Source organism: Cyprinodon variegatus, unplaced genomic scaffold (assembly GCF_000732505.1).
Source record: "Cyprinodon variegatus isolate N-32 unplaced genomic scaffold, C_variegatus-1.0 Scaffold10, whole genome shotgun sequence".
Classification (NCBI taxonomy): domain Eukaryota; kingdom Metazoa; phylum Chordata; class Actinopteri; order Cyprinodontiformes; family Cyprinodontidae; genus Cyprinodon; species Cyprinodon variegatus.
This window is the reverse complement of record NW_015150463.1, coordinates 2,791,908-2,808,510: the sequence shown is the minus strand read 5'-3', so window position 1 is coordinate 2,808,510 and position 16,603 is coordinate 2,791,908. Positions and strand designations below refer to the sequence as shown.

General features: G+C 36.7%; 1 protein-coding gene across 3 annotated transcripts; it reads right to left on the bottom strand.

Annotated features, from left to right (window-relative positions):
• Window positions 1-3,269: 3,269 nt before the first annotated feature.
• Window positions 3,270-12,729, bottom strand: nrgn (neurogranin). 3 transcript variants are annotated; one of them, XM_015378962.1, is made up of 3 exons: window positions 11,091-12,729; window positions 7,004-7,208; window positions 3,270-4,349 (listed from the first exon to the last, which is right to left on the bottom strand). In XM_015378962.1, exons 1-3 carry the CDS (start codon window positions 12,708-12,710, stop codon window positions 4,294-4,296), a joined length of 1,881 nt encoding a protein of 626 aa, XP_015234448.1. In that variant the 5' UTR covers window positions 12,711-12,729; the 3' UTR covers window positions 3,270-4,293. The 3 variants fall into 3 exon arrangements, with proteins under 3 accessions (XP_015234448.1, XP_015234456.1, XP_015234464.1); XM_015378970.1 differs by having other exon boundaries at window positions 7,050-7,208; XM_015378978.1 differs by lacking the exon at window positions 11,091-12,729 and adding an exon at window positions 8,417-9,051.
• Between the last annotated feature and the right edge of the window lie 3,874 nt (window positions 12,730-16,603).

Genomic DNA, 16,603 nt, shown 5'->3' with positions numbered 1-16,603 from the left:
AAAACGATAGTGAGCAGTACGAGGGAGGACATCAAAAGTACTGGCCAGCCCATTAAAGCTGTGTAAAACTTAAGGAAAAAGACTGATTGCCTTCCTGGAAAAAATACTAAATAGAGTAAATAAGGAAGAAAACCTAATTTGAAAGATGTTAACTCCTTAGACATTTTTGATCTCTACCAGATTTTTTTTTTTGTCATTTTATTTCAGGTATACCGTTATTATATGTAAAATCTCTATGTTTTATCAATTATCTCTCTTTTTAGGCTCCAGATTACCCTGTAGAAACTAATGAGTCATCTGCATTTTAGTTTATCTCTCACACTTTACGATAGTCTTTATTATACTGGATTTTGTTGGAAAACAAAGGTTGCCTTTTGCAGAGGAGGAGCCATGGTTGACTGAGAGCTCTGTGGGAGCAGTTAGCCACCCAGGATTTAGCCTCTTATGTGTGGAGCCATCAAAGCTGAACCTCTCCCCTCACCTCTGCCCTCTGTAAAAGGCAGACTTTGCCACTTCTCCCATCTTCTAATAGGCTCTTAATCAAGTGGGACATGAGAGGAAGACAAATGGAGATTCAGACAGTGGTGTTTAACATTAAATGACTCAAACCATTGTTCTCAATAATACCACTTGTTAGATATTTCTCTCTTTTGATGTAGTTTTTCAGCTTTTGAACACAGTTTTATTGTTAATAAAAAAAAAGACTGGAAGGAAAGAAGATGGCCGAGTAAATAAATGTATTAGAGCTCAGATTTAATTTCTACTGTACAGCTAAATCAACTATGTTAAGTCATACATACTCAAGATGGCATTTACTTGTTTTATCAATGGCCTACATAAATAATTAAAAAAACATTCGGACAGAAAGATGTAAGCAGAAATAAAAAACATTTTTACCTGTCACAATTCTGGATTATAGTGATTGCTGTGATGTTACTGAGACACATTCTCTTTAATATCGGAACTTATATTACTTTACCCAGCTTTGTTTCTATTATCACTGTATATCAATTAATAAAAAAAAAAAACATTATTTCACAATATATTTAAACACCCTGTTGGTCTCTCTACCTCATATCCACCTCATATGAATCACCTCATAAGGCTGATTCAACTCAGAGACATTTATTTTCCCAGTCCAATGCTGTAAAGCAACAAAACGAGCAAAAAGATTTCCTATATATGCTCAATGTTCTGCATCTTCATGTCTGTCTCTCTCGAGATTCAGTAGGTGTGTCTAAGATGTTGGGGCCAATTGAATAGCCATGGGAGAAAATGTGATTGCGCCCCCTGCTGTTTATGCCCTGGCTTCTTCATCTTTAATTATGACCCAGGAGACTAGATATCATCTCTCACTGACAAGCAGTCTAAGAAATAGAACATGTCCAGCCAAGCAAATCCTTCCTCTTTTACTTCTAAAATATTCCAGCTTTAGCTACATAGACTTTTCAGGGAGGTTTATGTTTTACAAACTACTTTACATGGTGATCCTTCTGTATCCCTGCAATAACGATTCCCTGGCTGATTTTTTAAAATATGTCTTTCCCTTCACTGTCAGACTTCAATCTACAGTGCAAAGTGGGTGTTTTGCTATCTTTGGAGGTGTGCATAATATTGATTGTTCACCCACAGTCATTAAAGAGACAGCAGAATATGGCCGTAGCACCTCTGGGACTGAGTAGGAGAAAAGAATAGGTCCAAATAAAACCCATAGAGGATGTTTATGAGATTGAGGAGGAGGAGTAATGTCAACCTGAGAAGGAAATGCTTGCACTCTGCCATCGCAAAACCACTTCTAACAAGATGTTGGCTGTCCTATCTCTACAGCTGGTGGCATAGCCTATCACATGAGAGCGTGTGACAGTGTGTATGACACTGTGTGCAACAGACAGTGGGAAAGAGTGACTTGAGTGCGATGAGCATGTTGAAGGATGGGTTGTGTTCTTCCTGTGTGAGGAAGCATGTGCAGCTCTGGTTTGTGCAGTGTGCTTCGTTGCTCCGATGTGTGTGGGTGGGCTGAGTGGGTGCACAGGGAGACTGAAGATGCACTATCCTGTTTCTCATAAAGTGAACAAGACTGCCTCGGCAAATGAAAAGAAATTGAGTTACACTTTGGGGGTTCATGGAACCTTATTGTAATAAGTTATGTATTATTAAATATAGCACCTTGCAAAGATATGTACCTGGAAGTCTTATACATGTCTTATACAAAACATTTTTAGGCGTTTGCGATAGAAAAGCGTAAAGTAGCACATAACATCCAACTTAAATCAGTGCTGGGTGTATTTGTAGTTAACCCTAAATAGCTTTTTTCAGAACTACTTTTTACAAGCTGCAAAGCTTTTGGGGTAAAACTACTGACAGACCAGTTTTATACATCTGAAGACTGACATGTTTGCAAATTATTTCTTGAGGAAATGGCTCATTTGGACTGCAAGTAGATAATCTAGACTTTAACCAGGCAGTATGAATATTGATAATTTCTGTTGTAGCTCTGGATTAATGTTTAGTGTAGTCTTTGTGGACCTCATATTCTCAAGTGTCTTCAAGCATCTAGGTTTGCTTTCTTCTTGGTAGGTAGTTCCATCGATTTCCATATTAACTGAAGAGCTTCCCGATACCTGCAGAAGAAAGCATTTCCACATGATGTTGATGCTACCACCTTGGGGGAATGGCGTTGTCAGGGTAATGAGGTTATGTTGGCTTTCCATTTTTCATCTAGTTTCATTTAGGTTCTGATTAGAACCAAACACCTTTTTCATGACTTTTCTGTGCCTGCAAGACATTTGGTTACATACAAAAAGGACCCTTTTACAGCCTTTTAAGGTGACTGTTAAATAAAATCCAGATTTTTGTTGTTGTTAGGTAACACATTTCGTGTCAAATGCATCTCATCCAGTTTATAATGAATATCTTGAAATTGTGCTATAATTCTTCCATACTTGGTGATGGGTTCTCAGTCCTTTTTGAGATGTTTGAAGAAGGATTTCATTTTAAACCCAAACCTGCTTTGAAACCTTAGGGGGTGGGGTTGTATGCCTTCCAAACTTTTTTTAGGTTAACCTCTTTATGATGCTCTTTCACATAGCATTCTATTGCAATTGATTGAAGTGGTGCACAAGACAAAACTTAGAAACAAATTCAAACCTGTATATAACAACAACATATATCACTGTGTGTAGAAAGACACCCCAGAACTTTGTCGGCAACGCGGTAAACACACATTCATGTTATAAAATATTCACAAGATTTATTACATAAGTGAACACCACAGCAGACCAAACAATGTTTAACTTTCAATAAAACATGCTTCCTCTCATTAAATACTCAGCTTCTGTTGCAGAGAAGGAAGAGCTGCTGAACATTTCACCATTTAACGGAAGAACGAGGCAAAGACGAAGATAAAAGTGGCCTTTCTGGAACAAACACATCTTCACGTTTCGCTGTGTGGTTGGAATGGATTTATTAGTGTAATGCCATGTCTCTACACCAAAACTCTGATTTTACTCTGTTAATTTTTGAAGCATAAAGGGTACCGGTATTTAAAACTCATAATACACAACACAAAAAGAGAGCATATAGAACTGTCATATAAGGTAATGCTGTACTAAAATGCATATGGATAAGAGTGGAGATACTGCATGCTTAATGCTCTGGAAGATCAGATTTATAGAAAAAATGCTTGGAGTTGTGAAAAGACTTATCAGGCGGTCAAAAAAAATAAAAAGAACAAATAGAACATACATAGCTACTTTCTTTTGGTGATTTGGATGCTTTAATAATTTTGTAAGCAAATCAGATAACTGTCAAAATACAAGCACTGCAATAAACACTACAAATCAACAAACATGATAGGCCACTAATCACCAAAAGTGATGCATACAAGGTGTATACACAGGATATATGTACTGATCCATTCAAAAAACATAAGCCCTGTTTAGCATTTGGAGGACATTCATTTTTCACATTCACAGATCATGATCTAAAAACTAGCACAGTACCAGAAGTTTCACAAGTACATGCAGTGAGTTGCAAATTCTGGGTCAAACATATCCGCATTGATGAGGCCATCGAAGAAGCAAGGAGGGAGTGTTAAAGTTCACAAATATTTCACATAACACACCCTCAACACTGTTCATTCTCTAGAGCTAACTCATGTTAGAAAAAAAAGGGAATCATTTGTGCAGGGGGCAGGGTTAAAAAGGTAAGCCAGAAAACCAGCTTGTGCCAGCCCTCTCTCACCACCTCCTCTTGACTCTTCTCCTTCTCATCACTCAGGTCAGGCCAGGGGCATCACTGCTCCGGCACAGATGTGTCGTCTCTCTCTACTGCCCCCGATCTTCCTGTCTCTAAAAACAGAAACAGGTGAGGCGTAGTTAGGGTATGGAGAACCAAGAAAGAAGTGCTCTGAATACACTACACTCAATGTTAAAGAGCCTTTGAGACAAAAAGACACACTGGGGTTGGGCTGAAGTAACATAAGTTGAGGGAAAAAAAGGAGTTCTATATTATTCCAAATCTTTACTGGTTTAACTAAGTTTTAAAGTAGAGTTTTCTGGGTGGCAGCTGGAATGACTGATGAGCACCTCTTTTCCTAAAAAGGGGGTCTTCCCCTGTGGGAGGAGCTCAAGATGCCTTACTTCCACTTCGACAGGTCCATTAATTCTGCTCGGCTGTTTTAGGCATGTACTGTACCTAATGCACCTGCAGCTATTAATACAACTCCTACCTAAAGACACAAAGCTTCCAGCAACTAGGTTAGGAGGAACCAGTGATGCAGATCCACCATGTTAAAAATTCTAATTATTTAAATAGCCCTAATTGGGGGAAAACGTTGGGCCATATACATTAAAGTTTTATTTAATGTCATTCATGTTGCCTTTAATTTATGTATAAGTCTTTAATAAAAGGAGGCTTCAAAAAATTTAACTATTACATGCATTTGTATTTTATTTTACCTTCATTTTAAATTGCCTTCTTTTGATAATTTTTTTCCTTTCTTCTTTTTTGTTGTCTGTCCTATTTTTTTTGCCTGGAGTTAAAGTCATTCACCTCTTCACCATATGTTGCTTTGGTAAAAAAACCTGTTTTGGACCTTTTAATCTAAACATGTTTTTGAAACCACTTTCACAACCAACAGTCTACCCAAAGTAAACCTTTTAGTAAATGTGGAAAATACAATTTGACCACAAAGAATTTACTTTTACTGATTTCCCTTTGATATTGAGTCAACATATCTTAATATGGATCAGAACCAAAAAAAAAATTTAAATCCAGCGTATGGTTGTAAAAGGTTTTGCACAATGCAATTAAATTATTTTGGAAATATTACAGAAAGTATGAGGATATGGTTTTGAGTTTTATTTCATTTAATTCATATTCATTTTTTAAAGTCATTTTGTTTTGTTGCTACAAGTTTTATTTTGTTGTTTTGTTTTTCGACTCCAGCTTCAAGTTTATTATTGCTATGCAATGTCCACCTCATGGCTTAAATTACATTTGGTTACACTCAATTGAATTAATAAAGTATATTATGCAACTTCTCTGGAAGAAAAGGGGGGCTAGGACAGAGCAACCAAACAGAACATCAGGTAGGAGAGACAGAACTCATTCACTGATTTCTAAAAAAAAATTAAACAACATACATTTTAAACATCTATAAAGAGCCGGGTTTAAGAGTGTACCTTCAATTTCATGGATTTGTCTTTTTAAAGTTGGAGAAGAAAACTTTTTCTAACTCAAGTTTCAACAGACACATTTTAAGAAAAATCTACACTTAACTAAAATCCTCTCCTCTAATCTAACTGTTTCAGTCTCTTGTCATTTCTTCTACAAGCACAGTAAAAAAAAAAGTGTGTTTAATTTTCAGAGTTAACCAATTTAACTCTAAATGGATTATTTACAACTATACTGAGTGTATATCTGCTCAAATGTTGGAGTTAATAATCAGTATAAAATTTGCAGCCATGGAGTTGAACTTTTACTCTATATGGTGTCGAATAGCCGATAGTCTGAGAGGTTTTCTTGATTTTAACACTAATATGAGTAAAATTAACTAAGTAAGTAAAATCTGACACAAGCTGTAGAGTAAAGTTTACACTCATTTGGACTGGGACCAAATTTGATCTGAAACAGAGTTATATTCAACTCTTTAGGTGTTAAAGTAGCACTTGTTTTTTTTTTGTTTTTTTTTTTTTACTGTGTGGACATTTATTTGAAATGTTTTTTTTTATGGTTATAGATTCAGTGTTAATACTTCCAAACCTGTTATTGTGCACTGAGTCACTGTGTCCATTAACCAAGTTGTTTTTAACAGTGGTAGAAATGGGGTCAAAAACCAATTACAATTCACGCATCCTGAGCTTTTGTTACATATAGAAATGCTGATTTTTAAAAAATGTTTTTGATAAAGTTGTTAAAGGTTGATCTCTTTCTCTCTCCTCTCCTGTCTTGTGTCCTATTAGGACTAGTAAATTGGTGCTAGATCATGGCAATTGTTCCGAGCAAATGAAACCTGAACATCTTCTGCCTTTCGCTTCAAGAGGCAGATTCATTCGAGCACTTAAGGGGAAAAAATGATATGAGACATTCAATCATCTGTCGCTATCCCATGGGGTAATTAAATGAGTCACTCTGTTATGTCTTGCATTAATCACACTTGACTTAAACCATGAGGGACTTTTAAAAGATGTACTGAATTATTTAATGGAATAAATGGTCGTCGTTGTAATGTTAAAGATGGTAAACCAGTCTGTGTTCCTGCATTTTGTTCATGTGTTTGTCTCAGAGAAGACAACCTGACATTATCAGATTTTGCATTCACATATTAGGCTTTATCCAAATATTATACCAATGTGATCTAATAATTTCTCCATCACTTACCGTACATTATTAAGAGTAGTTATGATGTGATGGGAGCCTCTCTCTTACAATCACTAACCATAATGCTCTTTTTAACGGCATTATGGGACTTAGCCTTACCCCTTGGCCCTAATTCACTGACCTGAGCCCCCCTGGCTGCTGGGGAGCACATCCCCAGTGCTGCTCACCTCCTCCCCTTCGGTTTTGTCCTCTGGCTTCATCTTCTTACGAGTCATGTGGCCGCGAAAGCCAGCCTGAATCTTGGCAGCAGCTCTGTTGGCCTCCGGGTCGTCTAGGGGGATGTCCATGATGTCCTCCTCCTCCTGGGGTCGGCTGCACTCCTCCTGCTGCGAGGAAAAGTATGTTTACAGCAGCATGGGAACAGATTTAAGGATCGTATGATGGTGTTTTCTCTTACTTTTTTATTTTTTTTTCCCATTAAACACTTGTGGGAGTTATTCATCAAAACAGATTGGGATACCATATTTTGCCAAGTTAACTGTAAATACTTAACAGTTGTATCTTTTTTTCCCTCTAAAGCATGTTTGTTTCAGCAGCCGTGATCAGTTATGGTCCTTCTGTGTTCTCAGTACCTCAACACCCATTTTTTTTAAAGTCTTCATTTTTTTTGTTCATGTCAATGACTTTTCCAAAATGTGTGCCTTATTATTGTAAAAGAAAGTTAGGAAATAACTAGTATTATCTATTACTATCATCTATTATATATAATCTATTACTAAAAAACTGCTAGAAATAGCAGTGCACAGTCTTAGATGGCTTTTTTTTTTTAAGTAAAAGTTGCTAAACTCACACTTTAAGCCATATTTCAAATAAAAATTCACTCTCTCTGCAAGTTTTTTCCCAGAAAAGAGATGATCCAACAAAAAAACTGCTGCAGTCCAGGACAGCCCCTTAGAATCCACAGTCCTAGAGAAGAACAGGAGTGGGTGGAAGAGAAATTCTGGCTAGTGACAAACTGTCAGTGAAAAAGTACCACGGATATTGAAGAGTTATGTAAACACCTATTCAATCTATGCAGAGACAACAGTTCCCGATTAAGTCGTGCTTTGCTTATGGTAACGGACTGACATTTTCCACAAAAAAGGCAGCCCACAGAACGGTCCCAGTGCCATCCCACTATCTCGGTGAGGCAGTGCATCATGTCTCCAGTGAAACCCCTTTCAGTGTGGGAGTGTGACCACCCACCTGTTCGGCCAGTATTCATTAGCCTCTCTGTCTGACTGCTTACAGAGCAGCCAGCATCCAGCTTTTTCACAGGGGAACAGAGACATACACTGCCAACATAATTACTCTGTTTTTCCAATCTGTAAAGTTAGAATGTTTCTATCCACCATAATCAATTCTTTCTACAAATTCTTCCTATCGAAAAAAAACCTCATACTGTTTTAAACGCAATAAAAACAACAAACCCAGCTCATCAAGGCAGTTGGACAAAATCCAGAACACTCCCAGTCATCATCAAGTCACACCTCAATCGCAAAAACAACTATTAAAGGGTTATCTGCAGAAAAGTTTATCTAAAGCCTCTACTTACATTATGACAGTCCATCTCTTTTGCTTTCGGATGACTCCCGTCTGCAGGTGAACGGATCTAGCGTCTAAATTTCTACTTGGGCCAAGGAGGATGTTCTTTAGGCAGGTCTCTGACAGAATACAGATGCCTGACTGGCTCTCGCTAACATTCGCTGTATGTTCAGTAACAGCCGCTCACGCAGAGAGGGAGAAGGAGAGAGAAAGAGAGAGGCAGGGAAAGAAAGAGAGAGAGAGAAAGCGAGAGAGAGACCTTCTCCAAACCTAACAGCATGTGTTTCATCTTTTCCACCTCATTTGGGTTGCTGACCTACTCGGCTTACTTTACCCTTCGAATATCTAACAGGTCCATAAAGTACAAACTTAAGCAGATAAACACAAAGCATGGGAGCATTATGCATTCTATATAAGAAAACTTAACAGCTTGATATTAAATGATTTTAATATAAAAAGAGGTTATTTCGCACGAAAGCTGCTTTTGTAACAACTTTCTCCGTCACACTAAGGAACTCCTCATATTAAAACAAAACAAAAACAAGTGACCAGCATGGACATACTATTTAAAGCCCAGATGGCAGTAAAACAATTACTGCTGACTATATTCGACCTAAAATTCCTACATTTGGTGTGAAAACAAAAACTCCAAGAGCATCTTGGATAATTTTTTGGGGGGGCTGGGAGGTGTTATAAATTTATTAGAGGCAGAGAGAGCTAACAGCCCTCTCCATCCCTCTGATCCCAGCTGGTACAGCCGCCCACACGCCTCTGCAAGCCTCACAGAGAAGACGGCGAGAGAGAGGGAGGACCAGCAAAAACATCCATTTATCCGCTTTATATGTCAAATAGCAACGTAACGCTACCAATTTGTGGAGCTTTTTATCATGGTAATTGCAACACATGCGTAATACCTCAAAGCTGAGTAACTCTGACAATCAACAGATCAATATTTAGAAACTGTAAACACCTTTTAGTTGATGGTATTGAATTCCTTTGCAGACAGTTTGCTCATACCTGCTTCATATATTGTGTACATGTCAAAGTGCTGCTGTTTAGCCAACTGAACATTTTGGATTGAGTAAAAAAAAAAAAAAATCAAACATTCAAGTGTTACTATTTTTGTCTCCATATTGAAAAAAAAGATGTTTCTCTAAACTAAAGTTAGGGGTTTTACTTTTTTACACAGTGCGTTAGAAGCTGCTCTAAAAGGTAAGTTACTGATACAGAGGGTGCCTAGCAACTATCAGCATCACATCTCCTATTAAAACCATGACGACACGTACATGGTGAAGAAGTTACCATAGTAACATTCTCAGAACCCCTTCCTACACTCCCTTCCTACATGTTTAAAGAAGCCTGGTTGGTCCAGACAAATCAGAAAGGGGTTCTACTTTTTGAGACCAATTGTTTAGTTGCTCATTTATAACTAGGACAGAATAAAAAGAGAGGTGTATCAGATTGAAGGTGCAGTGGGAGAAAGAAATATCTGAAAATATTTTCACACATATCCCACCGAAGAGTTTTGGGCTTACAGTCTTATTATTAAGGCCAGTTAGCTTTAATGAACCAATCATTGGTATTTATCTAATGATAATTTTGAGCTTTTAAAATTTTATTTGAACTATTGTTTAGGTGGAATTATAACATATGACTAATGATTTTTAAAAAGGAGAATTGGGTGCAGATCTCACCACATAGGGCTGAAATTTAACGTATAGAGTTACATATGTACAACTGACCTGCCTTTATGTAGTCATTTGGATGCTTTACGCACAATTTGGCAAGATAGTTCATTGGTGATGAGGAGGTTCATGCAAAAATGTTATTGGCATATTTGCAAGAATGTACATACTTTTTAAAAACTGATATATTTGTTCATTAGTTTTATTCTTAATTTGTTTGTTTTCAAGGTGGCGAAAAAATGAAAATTAAAAAAATCCTATCCTGGGAATTATACTTCCTAAGAATTTTAAAGTAGAACTCCTGGGACATCTTCATAGGCTCATCTAACTGCAGAAGTCTCTGTAGTAACCACGGTCATTTTTGGCTTCCTGTTCAACTGTGTGACACCACACACAAGGACCTTGTTGATGTGTCTAAAATGTGGGTGGTTTCTATCCACTAAGGGACATTTACTCAGACATTACTGTACAGTAGTATAATAAAATAATAAAGGCTGTAACTGATGATTATTTTGCAAGTCGATTAATCTGTTAACTATTTTTTAAATTAATAATCAGTTAGACAAAGATTCTTTAAAGAATCATTTTTAGGAAATTATACCAGGTTAGACTTAACATTTTCTACTTGAGGAGTTCTGGATAGCGCATAGTTACGGACATTTTTTTTAAATCTTAAATGCAAAATGTTGATATGTTTTTTTTTAATAAAATATTTGCATAATTACTGCTCTAAAGCTAAATGTAAGCTAAATGCATGTTTTAGAGTCTCTACACTCCAGTTAATGATTGATTGATTACTAAATTAGTGATAATCAATTAATCACGATTCATCCGATTCATTGTTTCAGCCCTGAAAATGATACTTCAGTTGTAATACAGTTGTGGCATCAATGAGAAATCGCCTACAGAATATACAAATTGTAGCTTGAATTATTAGAAATAGTGTGACATGTATCATAACAAGTTTTTTTTTTTTTTTTTTCAAACAACCAAGACTACCTTGTCATTGATGTTTCCAGATTCTGTGGTGTCCTCCTCAAATGCAGCAGGTCTTTCCTCCGCCTTATGGTCATCAGCTGTCAAATCTGCACAAACAGTAGCGAGCATAGCCTCCTCTTTTTCCAGTTTCTCACTCGGCTCTTGCACTTCAGAATTAGCCATTTCTTCTTCTTGTTTCAATGTGTCCTGCTTTTCTTCTGCAACATCATCTGACTCTCCAACTATTCTGGGACTTTGCTCATTCTGTTCTGGTAGATGTTCTTGATTTTGCTCCAAGGTTTTGTTCTCTGTCACAGCCATTTCTAAGTCAGTGAGAAGTGATGGGTTTGGTATTACCATTTTATTAATGACCTGATCATCCATCTCACTGTAGCTTTCAGTACTAACTGTGTGTGTTGTTTCATCTTCTTTAGCGTCCTGCTCATTAGATGGATTATTATCTTCCATCTCTCTATTTAGGTTGAGTTTTTCATCAAGCATTTCATGATCATTTTTAGGATCTACTTCCAGATCTTTAATTTTGTTTTCCAATTCAGGGGTTTTACTACCTATCTCTCTTTCATCATCATTACTCTCATCTAAAGGAGTTGTTTCCTCTTTATCTTTCAGAGTATTAAATGGTGCCTCGTGGCTTTGTATTTCCTCATCTTCTGACATAACTTCCTTCCTTATGATCATCATTGCAGCTTTATCTTGACCGTCTGATTCAATCAAATCGGGTGAATTTGATGCAAGCTCCTTGAACTCGTCTTGTTGGGCCATTTCTGATACATTAGTCATCGTATCCTCCATCGCAGCATCCTCCGCAAGATCTTTTCCCACAACTTCAGAAATGCACCTATCCTCCGCATCATCCTCAAAACTAATCTCAACCAAAGAATCTTCCTTTGGTAAGGCGTTGTTATCTAAGCATTTCTCAGAGTGAAGTAATCCTTTATTGGTTTCCTCATGAGAAGAGTCAGTTTCTGTTTCCCTCTCATCTGCTTCTTGTTCATCATTCTCTACTCCCTGATGGTTTTCTGGAGGGATTTTGAAACCAGTTTCTTCCTCTTCTGCACTATATGCATCTTCTTTAGAGATACCATCTCCTAATGTTCTTTTTGATCCTCCAAGCTCTGAAGCACAGACATCTGCATCACCAAGAGCAAAATATTGAAGGCTCTCAACTAGTTCTGATACTTTAACACCTTCCTCTCCTTTGGAGCTAACAATCTCCTCAATTTTGGAAGTATTATCTGGTGTATCTTCTTCCTCATATCCAAACACTCCTGCCTCGCTCATATCTACATTTGATATTTCTTTGGCTGCCATCAAATTAGAGAGATGTATATCAGGCTCATGTGTTGTACATTTTGGAACGGGGTTAACATCGACTTCATGTTCTGGTCTGTCAACCAGATTAGTTTTAGCTTTTTCTGTACTACTCTGTTCATCTGGTTGTTTATCAGTAACAGATGTGTTTTCTGTATGCTGTAATTCATGTGAAACGGTGAGTTCTTCTGTTGTATCATGATTTTCGTAATCAGCTGAGCTTCCAGCTGAATCCGTTTTATCTGCATTAGGAAACTGTTCAGTGGAAAGTGTTGCTTCTTCGACTGAAAGACTTGGTTCTTCTTCCATTTGGAAGTCAGTTGACTTTTCTCTAAAAAATAACAACAAAATGAAGACATTTTTAAAAACGTTAATGAACAAACCAACGCTTAGAATAATGCAGCTGTACATATAAACTGAAACCTGTGTCTGAAATTGCTGGTCTCAAGTAGCTCTGTTCTGCTTTTTCCTGAAGCTGTAAATCTGAAGTGTACTTGGTCTTGCAGGCAGGTCTCTTTTTTTATTAACTCTGATTTATCAAATTTTTCTGATGTAATTTCAGAAGTCATAGGTATTAAGTACAAATGTACTAAACAAGAAATAACTTCAATACAACATGTTAACATACCATTTGAGCTGAAACTGTTAATCTGATTTGTTTAAGATTAATTGATTATGAAATGTCTTTTCAATTTATTAAATGTTCAAATTCTAAAATAGGCTATTTGCTCAAAAGAACTTGCTCACCAGAGCATGTCTGTGCACATTTTCAAAGTGCAATTGTAAAGTGCCTTTTCATCCAGAGCAGTATTCACGCCAAAATTGTATAACAATATTTGCATTTTGCAATTAAGGTGAAAATTCCTCTTGGTCTGTAAATATGCTCTATCCAAAAACCTTCTAGTTGCAGAGTTTTGGCTTCATCTGGTTCAATTATTTTTTCCTTTTTTCACCTAATATCAAACACCACTTGCTATATGGCTATTCATAATTAATTAGAATAATGGGCAAAATATCCATTGCTTGGAAAGATAACTGTTAGTTGTAGACCTACATAATATGGGCTAAATATGTCAAAAGGCAACATGTTATGCTCACTTGTGAAAAAAAAAAGAAAAGAAAAAAAAGAAAAGAAAAGCCGTCAACTAACCAAGACCTTTGTTTCTCAACCTTGGTTGATGGAGGGCACTGCAGGGGCCTATTATTTTTCCATCAACACAAGTTCCGGTGAAAAGGAGAATCGCTCTTTTTTCAATGTTGCCATATCCTTTCTCAGAATGAGGGATTGTTGCAAAGCCAAATATTCAATGGAATCAGCTGCCTTTCCTTTCCACTTATTGGCATTATATGATCAGCTAAATTTGATTGTATTGTATTACAATCCCTCCTAAATTGGAGTCAGTACGTTTTTTAATCTGTTTACATTATTGGATTGAGCTAAAAAAAAAATAGATTTATTGGATCTAACTGGAGTGGCAGTGGCGGCGGATGTTGGACCCTGCAACCTAAGGGTTGTTTGTTGAAGCGCTGGCTCTGGTTTTTCAGTGTTGTTGCGTCCTTGGGCTAGAGACTTCACCTGCATTGCCTCCTGATCGTGTTCAGAGGGCACGGTGGCGCCTGTGTGTGCCAGCATGGGCGTAGGTTTGCATAGGGACCATAGGGACATGTCCCTACCAAAGTTTTGGCCCGACCTACTTGTCCCTACCAATAATTCTATGTGAATAACGTGTTTATAATTTACAGTCCAGCGTTGTTGCAGCAGTCGCTTCTTTTCTCACAACTTGTATATTTAAGTCAATATTTTAAATGCTCAGTGTCAATTCCTCTTATAGTTCCCACGCCCATGTAAATACAATGACTCTATTTGCAGTCCCTTGAATATGTTATTTTGCTTTGTTTTACAATACAGAGAATAACAGCATATCAGATTAAAAAAAAATTAGAGTGGGTTTTACCTCTGCATATTACCTATAGAAAACACCGAATAAATATACATACAAAAGACATCTTTAGACTATATTTGATTAAAAAGGCACATATTTACCTTCCGTCTTAGTCACTGGTAAGTTCAAATGGAACCCCCTTCAAAGTGTAAGGTTGTCCCACTTTTACATTATTCCGAGCCACTCATGCTTCAAGCATTAAAAACGGCATCTTGTGTGTGTAGTCCTTATAAAATTTGTATAAATGTAGCAAAAACATGCTGATTTCTCTTTGAAGGAAATGCACCCTGATGCTTACGTCAAGCATAAAAAAAAATAGGAGCATGCGTAATGCGTAGGACCGATGACTTCAGACCAATCTGACTTAAGACCAATAGTGTCCCTACCAAAGTTGAGATCAAAGCTACACCGTTGTGCGCCAGCCTAACTTCTGTCAGTGAGCCCCAGGGCGGCTGTGGCTACAATGTAGCTTGCCACCATCAGTGTGTGTGTGAAGGGGTGAATGACTAAATGTAGTGTATAGTGCTTTGGCCAAGCCTCCTGACTTAAAAAAGCGCTATATAAGTACCAGCCATTTACCATTTTACCATTATATTTCAGTATAATGGGATATAAATTAGTCCCATTCATCTTCAAAAGTTTATTGGTTTGTGAATTGGCCCTATATTGATTTAACAGTAAGATCCATATTATAATTTAATAAATGGCAAAATGAATCTAAGTTCTTTAATGATGTAAAGATAAACTTTAGTTTAATTTCATGAGAACATATTTCAATTATTTCTCTTGTGCTCTTCCTGTCTTCCTCTGTCAAATACAGACAAGACTCACTTAGATCCGGCCTCTGCTGCAGCTTCTACTTGAGGACCTGCTGTCTGGAGAAAATAAATATAAAAAACAAATTAAATGAAATTCATAGTAGTTAGACATATTAAAAGCTTTATCTTATGAAGTAAAACAATAAATACCTCTGTATTCTTGAAGGCATGATTGTTGTAAAACCTGTCGTCTAGTCTGGCAGCCCACTCAGTAGGATCCGTCCCACTTTCTGCCAGGAAAAAAACAAAAACAAACAAACACCAGTGACCGGCGTTTGTCTAGCATTGAAAATGTTGAAGTGTAAGTTACCTTCTCTTTTTTTTAGAAGTTTGTCGAAATACTGCGCTGCGTATGCGGGGATGTTGTCAGGCTGGTCCCGGAGAACCTCTCGGGCCAGTCCCTCTAAAAGTGTTCCGAAACCTCGCGGGACTCTCAGGTGAGTGTTGGAGAAAGGCACTGACATCTCCAGAGCTGTCTGATACCAACTATAACCACGAAATATAGACGTTTTCTACTCGTTTCCTTTTCTTTCTTTCTTTTTTTAATTAAAATGTGGGTTTTAATGGGATCTAAATTTAGCTAACTGACCTTAGAAATGTTATTCACGTTTGAGGCCTAACTATATATTAAAGAGTTAGCTTCTTAAAGTAAATATTTAAAATGTACAAACACAACAGTTAGTCGTCTCAACGTACGTAAAATGTTTTTAAATCTACTTTTAGCAACACGCTTACCGGTTATGGTTAGCTTTCACAGTCAGTTACGGGTTTTGTTGGTTTCTGTTACTAAGCGACGGTTTCAAGTACGGAAACAAAAAAGGGCCAGAAACTGCACACACACACACACGCACAAAACAAAAGACTATTATAATTCAGTAGTATTTTTATTATACACACGATACAGATAAATACGTTTACACAGAAACATTTGCGTTTGTATCTTTAAAAGACTTATGAAACAGAGAAGGAATAAAGGAAAGATACATTCATGAATGCATAAAAAATTTATTTTAATAGACATGAATGAAAATATTGAATTAATACTGGAGGATATATTATATAAAATCACAAAATCAACAGCACGAATTGTAATTTTATGACTTTCACAGTTTTCTAAGATATAAACATTGTTGTTTATGAAGAACTTTAGTTCTCAGGTTATATTATTTTTATTAAAAAAATTACCTTAAAAAAAATCAGTTTATGCATTAAATATGGGTATTTTATCAATGTGCTTCAGTTTTACGAAATAACAGTCGGCTGCACAAAAAACTAAAAGGAATATTACTACTAAAATATGTCGTCACATCTTTTCAAGTATTCCATTGAAAATTATTTCATAACACCCTAAATGCATTGTTTGACTAATGTGGCTTGTTTGGACCTCTGAATTCATGTTATTATATGAACTCTTACAGCATATATATATACATATATATAT

Coding starts and splice junctions, on each gene's coding strand:
- nrgn (XM_015378962.1), bottom strand. CDS start 12,710: ATGGAAGAAGAACCAAGTCTTTCAGTCGAAGAAGCAACACTTTCCACT. Junction 7,209..11,090: donor CTGGAAACATCAATGACAAG/GTAGTCTTGGTT, acceptor TTTTCCTCGCAG/CAGGAGGAGTGCAGCCGACC. Junction 4,350..7,003: donor CAGCAGCCAGGGGGGCTCAG/GTCAGTGAATTA, acceptor TTCTGTTTTTAG/AGACAGGAAGATCGGGGGCA.